The 13,159-nt window shown below is 43.4% G+C and overlaps 1 protein-coding gene across 1 annotated transcript in view; it reads left to right on the forward strand.

The window, feature by feature from the left end:
• Positions 1-11,795: 11,795 nt before the first annotated feature.
• SPAG6 (sperm associated antigen 6) overlaps positions 11,796-13,159 on the forward strand; it is an 86,758-nt gene continuing 85,394 nt past the window's right edge. Inside the window, exons 1-2 of the mRNA XM_027847871.1 lie at positions 11,796-12,251; positions 12,900-12,995. Of these exons, the coding sequence (XP_027703672.1) occupies positions 12,227-12,251; positions 12,900-12,995 (121 nt within the window). The 5' untranslated portion in view covers positions 11,796-12,226. The remainder of the gene's footprint in view (positions 12,252-12,899; positions 12,996-13,159) is intronic.

The following is a 13,159-nucleotide window of genomic DNA, read 5'->3' on the forward strand; positions in this document are numbered from 1 at the left end:
CTCTCTCTCTCTCTCTCTCTCTCTCTCTCTCTCTCTCTCTCTCTCTCCCTCCCTCCCTCCATCCTATTCCCACTTCGACCCTCCCTTCTAGTCCACCCCTCTCCAACCACTCCCTAAGATGCCCCATCACAATTCTACCCCAGATTCGCGAAAAGAGCAATATAGCCAACGAATCTCAAAGGGCTAGGGGGATAGTGAAGAAGCAGACATGGCAAGATCTTGCAGATCTGAGGGCTTTCATTTCTGCCCTGATACAACCAAAATACTGGAGAATCGGATAGAAGCCTTGCTGCACAGTCTTAACCCGTCTATTCTCGGCTTCCTTGCGTTCCTCCTCTGACAGTCCTCTTGGAGGTTTTATTAAAATCCCTAAATGGTGAGGGTGGGGTGGGAAGCGGTACAGAGTCAAGAGACCGGGTAGAGCATGTGTTTCAAAAAGGTTTCAATCGAGGAAGGTGAGGTTGGTAGAAGCTCAACCCAGGCGCTGGAGCAGTAAAAGCTGGAGGAGGTTGGTTGCTTTCTGGGCGTGAGCAGCTGGAGCGAGGCCTGAGAATCAGGAGGCACCAAACCCCTCCTTCGGCTCGCAGAGCGGCCATGTTGCAGAGGCCGCCAACACCCATTATTTGACGCCTGAGGTGCGTCCCACACCCCCGAGCTTGGCCACTTTCTCCGGTCTGCAGCCGGAAGACCCTGTGGAAGACCTAACCTGGTCTGGGGGATGCGGCGGCCCCTCCCAGAGCCTGCAAAGTGGCAGAAGGGGCGGCCCCCGCAAAGGCGCAGATCGCTCGTGTTTCTTCGCCAGCTCTCTGCGCGGCCACCTTCACGCTAGGTGCTGCAGGGTTGCAGGCTCTTCTGCTGATTTGTTGCCAATAGCAACCATGCGACGGCGATTTGTAGCCCGGGCTGCAGCGACTGCCGCCTCCTCTTTCAACACCTCCAGGTCGAAGGCTCTGCAGCTTTTGGTGATGGGCATCTTCTCCTCTTCCCCTTCTGCCCCTACCGCATCCCCTTACGCCCTCAGCTCTGCGCAAAACCCAGCCCTACCGGTTTAGGCAAAGCAAAAAGGCAGACAAAGGAGCGGGCGAGGAGCTGTTACAGCGGCGGAGCTGTGTGCGCCAGGCGAAGGGACTTTGAGGTCCCGGACAGAAGAGTAACTTAGTCATCGCCACTCCCAGGGGTCTTTGCCCTTGCTACTCTACCAACCGAGGTTCCTTTTTAACTATCTACTATAGAGAGCGTTGATTTGGATATCCAACATAAGGAGGATAGCGAGGAAATGAGTCAAGTCAAAACGCCAACTCCCTTTTCATGAAGCATAGACACAAAGACAGAGCGATATGTCTTCGACTGCTCTGGGGAGCTGGGGCTTTCTCTTGGTTTGGTGGCACAGGGATTGCACTCACGTACCATCTTTCCCACAAATGTGGCTTCTTTCTCTCTTCTTCCCACCCCCTCCTTCCTTCCTTCCATTCTTCTCTTCCTTTCCTTCTCTTCTCTTCTTTTGTCTTCTCTTCTCTTCTCCCCCCACTCCCCCGCTTCAACCACACATTTGGCTAAAACGGAGAAGAGGACTCAATTGCCAGCGTTATCAGCAAGTACTTGTTTTTGTCCCAAGTAAGCTGATTTAGACGGATCTCATTCATATTGAGCCCCGTGAACCAAGTGATCACGTCTTGAGTACAATGATTGACTTTAACACTCAGGGAGTTTCTTGCCTTTTCTATACCCTATAATGCCTTGAGTCATTTAAAAGACAAAGGCTCCATCTCGGTCCTTGTGTCAGATGGCTCTGGTATTATTATCATTCATTTTAGAAAAACTGATTTAAGCTACGGTTATACTAAAATTCTATGGATTTTTAGAAACTATTGATTACGACATTCATGCTACCTGGAAATCAATGAAATTGTTATCAGGGTGTCAGAGAAAGTACAACTGCATTGCTAGATGGCCTTCACTCTTAATGATCCCACGGTTTAACCACCATTGTGAATGTTTTACTTAAGAAAAAACAGAATGTTCCATGAATGTCACATACACATGACTAATGCCCTCTTATGGAACGTTTTCTGGTCATTTCAGAGTAACGACCAATAATAATAGACATTCATATAGACATTGGAGGCTTCCAAAGCATTTTACATGCATTATCTCATTTGTGCCTCTGAGGTAGGCACACTGATATTATTATCCTGATAATATTATCCTGAGGTAGGCACATTGATATTATTATTTCACAGAATGAAGAAACTGAGGCTAAAACAAGGTTCCACGGTAAATGTCAGTGGTAGGATTAGAACTCAGTTTGCCTCTCACTCCAAGCCCAGCATTCTTTCTACCATGTCTATAGATTCCACCCAATATCAATTTAGTGCTATCTGATAAAATGATTTTTAAATAGCAAGCAATATGACACTTTGAGATCTACAAGGCCCAGGTGTAACCTGTGCTAAATCATTTCTCCCTCGGTACCATCCATCACAAGTATCTTCCTCCATACATAATTTCCATAAGTTTACATTTAAACTCAGTGTCTATGTTCAGTGTAACTGAAGCATGTCTGACAGATGACAGATGCTTTCAGAATCCTAAGTAGAGAAATAAATGTAACAGAAAGACCAACAACTTAGCAAAGTTATCCTGCCTTTCCACAAAAATAAGCGAACAAAGAGTTAAATTACCTTGGGCAGTGATTTGAAATTTTAAGATTATTTTTAGATTTCTATGAAACACCACTATGAAGCAAACTGACTTGAAGTTTAATTAACAGGAAGAGTCTAGTCCTTAGTGCAGGACATTGCAAATCCCTCACTTAGGAGTCAAATGATACACCTTAAATATATTTTTTAAAAATGTAATGAACCTTTAAAACTGGTTGAGAATGACCACTGTGGCTCTGTCATAGGTGGGGATGCACCCAAATCAACAATGACTCTTCAAATGGTCTATTGGTATAAAAAGTCAAGCTCATGAAATAAGGTACAATTTACTTCAGAGAAGTAAAGTTATTCAGAGAAGAAAGTTATTACTATTGGCTTTATCTTAGAGGGATATTAACACCTTGTTGCATTGTATCCCCCATGGACACATATTACAAGCAAAGCTAAAGAAAACAAGTCCTCCCCCCCCCCACTTTTGGGAAAGAAAAGGAGAAAGAAAGAGGTTAAGAAAGAGAAAGAAAAATCTTCAACAACTTGCCTGTGACTGAGTTTAAAGGTTCATCTGACTGTCTTTGAATGAATTGAAGAATAAGATCAAAGTATACTTATATTCATGTAAATTATTACCATTGATTTGAATAATGGTTGATTTCATTGTTTTATTTTAAACTCTGTAGCTTTTGAATCTACAGCCCTAAAGCTGCAGATTTTCTATTCTATTTTGAGGGCTCAAAAGCTAAGGAACTAAGTCTGACAAGTACTTTATATCCATAGGTGATTTTTTTATTCCCTCAACTTTTATCAGAATCAGTTACATTTGTCTAGGTTCATACCATGATTTTTAAAAATCTTCTCTCCAAGCCCCATCTCATCACACCCCTCCCCAAAATAAAACTTACCACTGGTTTAGACAACAGACTTCCAAAATATACACAAATGAATTTTTCCAGTCAGGCTTGGAGATGTTGAGAAAGCATTTTGGCCATTAATGAGCCAGGCTAACCTATATTGTGAGTAATTAGCTGATGAAGCATGTTTTTCTTTTAGCATGATTCATCACAGTGTGTTTTCCAAGGTAATTGAAGAACTTAGAGTAAGCTTGAGAAAATGTGTTTACCAGCTGCTTCTAGGTGGTCACTAGCATCTTGACAATTTCCCCAAAATATTTTTCTTTAACAAGGGTTCTTCTTCTCAACCTAGTTTGATTTACTCCCATGGTTTTCTAAAGAGAAGATGTCATCAGCTTAAACATCTCTCCTCCTTAATTTAGCATTCATTTAACTTAAAATAGCTGACTTTTGGAGATGCTCAGCCTTCAATGGGATCTATCTTACTACTAAGAGAAGTATTACTGTAAGCACAAGTTAAATTTATGAAGATTAATTAAATATAGGGGAACTTTCAAAATGATGATTGAAGAAATACATTTAATGAACTTTGAAGTTGTGTAAGCAACTGACATTACCTGTTCACTGAAGCCTGAACTTTAATGATGTTCTAAGATAGATTTGTAAAAGGAATTTAAATCTTACCTCTCCCTTGTCATACATTCATATTATGCTTAGTAATTATTAAATCAAAGGAATAAAATGAAGTTCCTTGAACTGAAAGAGGGTCAATTTTACGTACTGCTATTATGTATCTTTAGTATCTCTGTTTTACTCCTTAAGCACAAGAATGTATTCACTGGTCAACTTGTTTAGAATTTATAGCAAAAAGAAATGTTTCTTGCTATTAAGAATTGCACTTCAGGAACTTCAATATTAAAACATATCTTAAGACCTTTAACCTTGGTTTCTCACTTTAAGCTACTATCTAACTAGAGCAACGCATTCCTTTGGTAAACAACAACTTCTAGACTCATCCACAGTTTTCTTCTCACAAGAACAAGCCAAAATCTGTGAAGTCAGTCATCACATTGACCTCTGAAAGCCCTTGTGTCATACAATTGTCAGTCTTTTCTTATACATTGTCCCAAAGAGAGATTACACGTCTTCACTCTTTTTTTTTTTAAACCAATAAGAGTTGACTTTGGAATGCAGCAACATTTTAAAAATTGAATTCCAGTTATAGGGCTGGGGAAATGGGGAGTAGTAATCAATCCACACATCATTTCTTTTTCCATTTCTCCTGCAGTCGCGAGAAATGAGAATTAGTGGAGGAAGGAGTTCATGTTTTGGAGATATCACAGTTAACCCAGTCAATCATTACTTCTGCAAAAAATATTTAGAGACATGCGTGTTCTAGTAGACTTTAGTTTACCTTTAGAAATACTTAAAGCGTGCCTATTTCTCTGAGGAAGGAGTGGGGAAGCGGCGGGCGGGGATGGAGAGGAGAGGCGGGGAGTCATTGGTACCTGATGTTCTTTTGACATTTTTGAGGATAGAATTAACTTAAAGCTCAGAAGCTCTCCCTTTGCACATAGCAGATTAATTCACCAGAAGACAGAGGAGGTAATCGATTATTCTTCACCGAGTAATAAAGTTTTCACTTGGGGCTCAAAGTAGCAACGCATGTCCAAAAAAAATTAAATATTTAAGATCCGCACATGCGCACTAAACAGCATTCGACTGCTCTTCTGTTCTTTCTTTTTCTTTACAAACTGGATCCTGAGCTCACCTCCCGCCCTCCCTCTCTCGGCCGCAGGCTCGAAGCTGTCGGCTATGTCCCTTGCAAAAGGACTGTGACTCCTTAAAAAAGCGGGCAGTTTTTAAACAAGTGCACCTCTTGCTTTCCCGAAGAGCAAGCGACTCTGCGTCAACTTCTCCTCTCCCCGCCCCCCCCCAACACCCCCAGCTCAGGGGCCCAAACCAAGCTTTCTTCAGCTCTTAGGACAAGGTGTTTGGGAGAGGGGGAAGGGTGAGAGTAGGGTGAAGGGAAATCGGGCAGCGGGAGGGGCCGCTCGCGCTGGCAATTCGGCCAGCCTACGGGGCAGCAACCAGCGGCGGCGTCTGCTGGGCCGGTTTCTCCGGACCTCGGCTTCCGCTCGCCCAAACATTTCGGGAACACCCATCGGTGTCGGACTTGGAGTTTCCCGGGCCCGGGGAGGCACCTGCCCCCCCCGGGGAGGCTCCACCCCTCCCCTTTCCCCCGAGCGGCCCGGGGCTTTCCGGCGGCCGCCTTCGGAAGTGCCACGCTCAAGGTCTTTCTCCGCCCCAGGAGGGCGGCCTGAGCCTGAGCCGGAGGCCCGGGGTGGGGGAGCCCGGCCCTGGGCAGAGCAGTTTTCTCTGTACCAACCCCCGCCTCCTCCCCAGGTTCGAAATAAAAGACAGCACCTCCGGAGGGAAGGGGACACAAAAGACCCCTCATCTCCTTGGATGGTTCTCTTGTGCCAGTCTCTCTCATCCCCCCACCCCAGTTCCCAGGGCCCCGCTAGACCTGCAGAGTTAGAAAGAGGAAAGTCACATTTCCTCCCCAGCACGAAAACCCCAAAGCTGGGGAAGCTGCTGCGGCTCAGAGCCTGGAGCCCACCCAGCTGACAGCGGCCGAGGCGAACCAAGTGAAAGCTGGCACGGTCTGGCTGCCTGGCGGCCTCGGCCCGGGCCCAGCCAGGTTGGCTTTCCCCCACGCCATCTAATCCACGCGATTTTTGCCTTGGATGACCGCAAGCCTCTGGGAGACAAATCCCAGCGCTGGGGAGTAGAGCCCTCTCCTCCCCACCCCCTACCTGGGCCCCACTTTGCTGCCCTTCCAGAAGGAGCCAAAGTTCCAATAACGTAATCCTGGTCCTTCCTGCCCTTCTCCCCCCTCCCTCCGCTCGGTCTTCTCTCTTCCCAGTCCCCGAAAAAACTTTCGTCTTCAGGGGAAAGTTAAGGACCGCGCAGAGGGAAAAAAAGGTCTTCCTCCTCTCCAGACCCGGTTCTCCAAGACTTAGGGCCCCGGAATGCAGTGTGAGGGAAAAGCCGGGCCGGGAAGCCGCCCTCTTACAGTAGGAACTGCCCCAGCTAGCTGCCCCTGGGCTCGCAGCGCCGCCATCGTACAAGGCTCCCCTCCTGTCCACTCCTGCCCAGACGCACACGCATTCCCTTAGGTGCCCCCCTCCTTCTCTGGTGCGGGAAGTCCCCATCCCCAGCTGCCAGTGCACCCGCTCCAGGACGCAACTGGTTCTGCAGTGACCCGCTCTGGCCTCCAGCTAGGCGTGCAGCTACTGAAGCCTGGAGCCTACGGGCTGGGGCAGGGGGCGGGGGCAGGGAAGGACGCCGTGTGTGGAGTGGGAAATTCTTACATAACTCTAGGCATAGACTGAAGCGCTTAGGGCAGGACTTAAGAGATGGGGAAAGAGGCCCAAAATGATTCTCTTGTAGGGTATTTGTTGGGGACTTCAGAACAATGGAGACTTGATGGGCTAGAAGCAGAGGTGGGGAACCTGCGGCCTCAAGGGCCATCCATGTGTGACCCTTTAGGTCCTCAACTGCGGGCCCTTAACTGAATCCAAACTTCACGTGAAGTCAAAGGGCCGCACTTGAGGACCTAGAGGACCACATGTGGCCTCGGGGCCGCAGGTTCCCCCACCCCTGGGCTAGAGTTATCTCAATTGCACGGATATATGTTATGATCTGGTAATCTTCAGCTTTGGCTTTCTTGCCCTCTAAAGATAAACCAGGTGGAAAAGGAAAGTGGCTAGCAGGGAAAAAAATATTGCAACTTTTTTGCAAAATTTCCAACAGTTCCGAGGTTTTAAAGCTAGGCTTCTCTCTTCTTCTCTCTTCTCTTCTCTTCTCTTCTCTTCTCTTCTCTTCTCTTCTCTTCTCTTCTCTTCTCTTCTCTTCTCTTCTCTTCTCTTCTCTTCTCTTCTCTTCTCTTCTCTTCTTCTCTCTCTCACACACAGAGTGTCTTTCACACACCCTCTATCTCTGCCTCTGTGTGTGTGTGTGTGTGTGTGTGTGTGTGTGTGTGTCTTCGAGGAAAGAGGTTGGAGTGGTGGCGGGAAGGAATTGGGGCGGGATGGAGTGGTGGATAAGGGACCTCTTTTGAAAGAAGTTTCAGATGACTTTAATGTTTTCCGACCTGATGATGCAAGGTTTGGGTTTAAGCTTTAACAGGAAGTTAAAATACTTTTTTTTCCTTTGGACGACATTCATATAAACACACGTTTGCATTTCGGGACAGACTGGAAAAAATGAAACACGTGTGAGTTTTAGTAGCGTTTGCCTTTGAAGAGGGCAAAGCAAAAGTTTTTGTTCCCTTTAGGCATCAACACGTTTCATGTCGTCATCTATGAATACATACTACACCTCAAGTACGTTTCCACCAGTGTTTAGTGCAAGAGGATGACTGTTGGAAGTGAAATCATTCGGGCTGGAGATCAACGTGAATATAGACTTTTTTTTTTTGCCTGAAAAGTGCCTGGAAAGAAAAACCTGTATAGGTACATTCCTCTACCTGTTCATCCCTAGTTAGCCACATTTGTCCTCATCTAATGATCTGTTAATTGGGATTGGGATTATTACACCTAACAAAACAAAGTAAGCTTTACATTTTAAGTTTCTGCTTCTGTGTAAGAACTTTTGGACTACAAAGGACTAGACAATAAAAAAAAGTCATCGGCAAATCCACTATTTGGGTGCCTGGAATCTTCTCAGATGAAACGTCTGAGCACTTTGATGTTTTAGATTGCTGCCAAACTTCTATTGCATCCAATTTGGATCCTGTTTAAATCACATATTCACGCATCACTCATTGTGGCTTCACCACAGATACATTTTGGGATCATTAGCTTGGCTGTTAAATATGTCTGTTCTTCATTTATGTTGATAAACTCTGCTATGACTTGTGTGGGTCTTTTCTAAAAAATTTTGAGGGGCAAACTAAATATTTCATTACCATGATTTTAAATATTTACACATAACTATCAGTTGTATATCTATCTAAAAGCTAAGATATTGTTTTACTTAGCTTTATTTATTTAAAAATTTTAACCTGTGGATTAAAATTTTCACAGGCTAGATTTCAACTTAGTTGATTTTTCCTAAGTTCGGTTAAATCTTTGGATCTATTTTTGAGAAATGTCACTGCCAAAACAGTATGCACTATTTAAAATGTGCACAAAGCAATATATAAACAGTTGGATTTTAAAAGTTGAAACTTTTAGTGTATCAAGGTCCTAGGTAATAATCTTTCCTGAGAAATCTGAAGAAAAAATCCTCTTAATGTAAAAGCTACTACAATTTTGTATGGGTTATATGCAGTACATAAGACAATAAGCCAATAGACTTTTTTTGAACTCATGATTCTTTTGCTTGACAGTAAGAGAGAAAAGATTTATAATTACTTGCTAATTAGGTGAATAAGGTTTTATGCTTTTATTCTCATTTTTCTTTTATAAATAAAGGGAAATTAATTAAATGGAATTAAAAAAAAACATGGCTGGCATTTTACAATAAAGATCAGAATCCTCCAAAATCAGGTTTTCATGAAAATACTCCTTTGGGGGAAAACTGGTTATTTAGTGTACGTCATTTAGTATTTATTCAATTTTCATTTTACATATGTAAAATCAGTTAAATTTTATTCCATTTGTGATACATACATATGAAACTACACATGTGGACTAAAACTCAATTGATATAGCTAGAATCAACTAATCAACAAGCAATTTATTCAGCACAACTCTGTGCTAGGCACAGTCCTAGGTGCTGTGTTGCAGTTCTTCCTAAATCTCATGCAGGTGATAAAATTTGTAAACTTCACATTCTATTGTCAAAGCTTTTCTCTTTGGTATTAAGCTACTCCTGTATTTACTGAGGGTTAATTACTTTCCCTTCATTATGGACTAAACTGTCAGGCGTCGTGTATGTAAGGAGATGCACAACATATATTTTTAGACATTTAAGTATAGTGAAAAGTAGTCAATTGAAAGGCAAGAGGATATATAACTTTTAGCAGTTAACTGGCTGTTGAATATACAGTCTTTCCTGACCATAGAGGTTCTATATGTGAAATATCTTTGTTTTACATTTGCATTTGCTAGCATTTAAACTTTTAAACACATGGAGTTCAATACATATTTTAAAGTTTTTGTACTTAACTTCACATCCTTTTTTAAAAGGTCAGAATAAACAGAAAAATTTAAGTGTTTATGTATTTCCAAGTTAAGTAGATAGCCCATTAACACTATAATGCAATATCTCTAGGGAAATAGTTTAATATATTGACATTTTTAAGAGTGTCATGCTTATAGCCTATAATAGAAACTTTAAAATGTTACCAAGCTTTACTGTCTTGACCTTGAAAGTTTCACCTTTGTAAGACTTTTCCACTTAATGCAGCCTGTTTCAGGCATGATTGTAAGAGGAAGCATTTTCATTCTTTGAGTTTTAAATAATCTCAGGGTGTGTTTTTTTTTAAGCAAAAGGTGTATGTTTTCCCAAAAAAGGATTAAAAACAAAATGATGGACTGAGCTAGCATAGCATTTATTTAAGATCTGAAACCAAAGATGGAAAGTTTTAGTTTTAAAGAAGATTTTTTTTTTTCTCTTTCAGAATGCAACAAGGAACTGAAAATAGGATTACAATAATGGTTATTTTGTAACCTTAATTATTATATTCATTGCTGTTATTTCCATCCTACATCTCTATATGGAACAAGGAGCAATTTGATTTTTTTAGGGGCCTGTTCTTTTAGGGATGTTAAGAGCTTCATTGTGAAACATAAGCCTGGGAGCTGTATAAACTAGTTATGCAGTGTACCACTCTATTCTAAACTGGCGAAGCTAAAGAGGAAAGGAGTGCACCTGCTCTGGTGGCGGCAGGTGCACAGCTGAACACATTTACCCCCTTCCCTGTTTTCTATTGCCAGTCCACTTACTATACTCCCTTGAGGACTGCATGCAATCTAAGTGTTTCTCCAGGTCAGAGAAGAGATATCAAAGATCTTCAAGATAGACTTATCCCAAATATAAAGGGTGAAAGAAAAAAAAAAAAACCACACACTCCTTTTATGTAGCAAGACAAATATTAAGAGACTTCCTATACCCCATTACTTAAAGACAGCTGAGGCTACAGACAGACTTCATAGCAGGTAGAATTATCATTGAGAATATATGGTAACAACAAAAACTATTTGCTTTAAGAATTCACCTTTTCAATAAAATACTTGCTAGATTATTTTGAGGGTTAAGACAACCTACAGGTGGTTGGATTAAGACCTTTTTCTTGTTAAAAAAAAACAGAGTAAAGAGTTGAGGTTATTTGAACTAAAGAAATCTTACAAAAATAACTTGGCAAAAAAAAATTGAATGAAGACATTCTTTTTAAAAGGATTTAGACCTTTTTTCTTCTCCCCTACCTTTTTTTTTCTTTTTACAAAATCTTTTGCAAAGTCAGGATTTAAAAGAAATATTAGAAATGAGGAAATAGTCAATTTAGAGGTTAGTAGAAGCAAGTCATGGAAATACAGATATTTATCGAACTCCATCTTACGGTCTTCTTGTCTTCATTTTCTCTTGGAAAGCACAAACACTTAAAAAGAAAAAAAAGAAAGAAAAAAGAAAAACCTCCCATACAGTTTATATAAGTAAAGAATACAGACCGATGGCTTTGACCTTCAAGGAACTGGGCTTATAAAAGTTGCTATTTTGAAAGGGATCCTGAACATTAAATTAGCAACACTAAGTCGTTAAGAGAAATAACTTGGCCTCGGAGTCTTGGTGACTCAGATTCAAGTCCTATCTCTGACATACTGGCAGTATGATCTAGAGAAGCCACTTAAATTCTCAGTACCCCCAGCCAACTCTCTAGGACTATAAATTGCAGAATAGGTGTAAACCTGCCTTGGGAGATGGAATTCCAAATTCTTAAAAAGTAATTGTCAAGTAGCTTAGTGGCATGTGTGAAAATCCCCTTCGTTCAGACTGGAAAGATGATTACTCTTGCCCTAACTTTTACACTGAACATAGCTGTTGTAGCACTTGTCACCTGCCTTCATATGTGTTTTCGGAGGCACTGGGGGCTTTCCCCCCACAGGTTGATTTAACGTGGATGCAACAGTCAGGAAATCACCGCTAAGCTTGGCTCTATTTTGCAGGAAACCTAAATGTTCGCAAACGTCGGTATCCACGCCCTTTTCTCGGTGCAGGGAGGGACATCCCTCAGTGACTGATTTCCTTCGGTCCCTCTTTTACCTAACTCATTCTAGTAGATTTGGGGGAAGTCCTTGTCTTTTCAGTCGTGACTTGCTATGTAAAGGGTAGAGACTGGAGTTCCCCCTTGAATGAAGTTGGTTTTCTTCCTAGTGCCCAGGGCGGGGTAGCATAAGCTTCTAGGATACTGAAATGTGCGGAAGCTTCACTCCGAAAGTGGGTGGTCGAGCTCCCCACCTGTGACTTACCGCGGGCCTGGTGGGGGACCAAAGAAGGTCTCCTCTGTGACGCCAGAGCCCACGCTGGCCCCGATTTGCCCTAAGGCCCAGCTCGTTCCGTTTCCGGCCGGTTGCCCCGGAGACTGGGGTACACAAACTTGTCCATACAGTTCGGAGCTGAGTGGGCAGAGCCTGGGGTCCCCGAGAAGAAGAGCCAGGCAGCCGTTGAGCCCGAAGTTCCAGAGGGTGACGAGAAGCAAAAGGCACCATGAGCCAGAGGCAGGTGCTTCAAGGTATGTCCCACTCGGGTGGCGGGGCTGCTATTTGAGGTAGAGGACAGCTGAGAAATGCAACAAGCGCAAAGTTGGACACTGAATAGCTGCGGGGAGGGGGGGGGGGTGTTTCCTAACATTCATGGCCTGTGCAGCGCGTGCAGTGAAGAAGTGGGGATAAACGAGGGGTGAGAAAAACAGAGTGGAGAGGGGTACAGGAGGAGGGCAGGAAAAGGTTTGTGTTGTTGTTCCCCCTCCCCCCAGGCAGAGACAGGGAGAGGGAAAAGGTGAAGGGGAGGGACTGAACAAGACTAGGAAAAAGTTGAGGGAGAGTCGCTTGAGATGGCAATAGGAAAAAAAAGATGGGAGGATGGAAGTGGGGTAGGGATAGGAAAAAATTGAGGGGACGGGCTGGAGACAGGGAAAATGTTAGGGAGGGGTTGGGACAGGAATAGGAAAAAGTTGGGGGAAGGGACCATGAGATACTGAAAACAATTTGAAAGGACCTAGAGAGGGATGGGAAAAAGTAGCAGAGGCGGGGAAGGGGAGCTGGGACAAGGAAGAAAAATTGGCGAAGAGGGAAAAGAGAGGGCTAGTATCCCGTTTTTGGGTAGCCGTGTGCCCCTACATCCTCAACATCTCAATCTCTCTTCTCTTGCCCTCTTGCAGTGTTCGAACAGTACCAGAAAGCTCGGACTCAGTTCGTGCAGATGGTGGCAGAGTTGGCGACCAGACCTCAAAACATAGAGACGCTGCAAAATGCGGGTGAGTTACTGACTACCTTATCCCAGTCCTCAAGCCTTCTCCCCTGATTACTATCTTGAGCCTGGATCGGACCCCATCTACCTATCCTGTTTGCTGTCTCCACTGAATTTAATCTCTCTCTCTCTCTCTCTCTCTCTCTCTCTCTCTCTCTCTCTCTCTCTCTC

Source organism: Vombatus ursinus, unplaced genomic scaffold (assembly GCF_900497805.2).
Source record: "Vombatus ursinus unplaced genomic scaffold, bare-nosed wombat genome assembly UNPS02005459.1, whole genome shotgun sequence".
NCBI lineage: Eukaryota > Metazoa > Chordata > Mammalia > Diprotodontia > Vombatidae > Vombatus > Vombatus ursinus.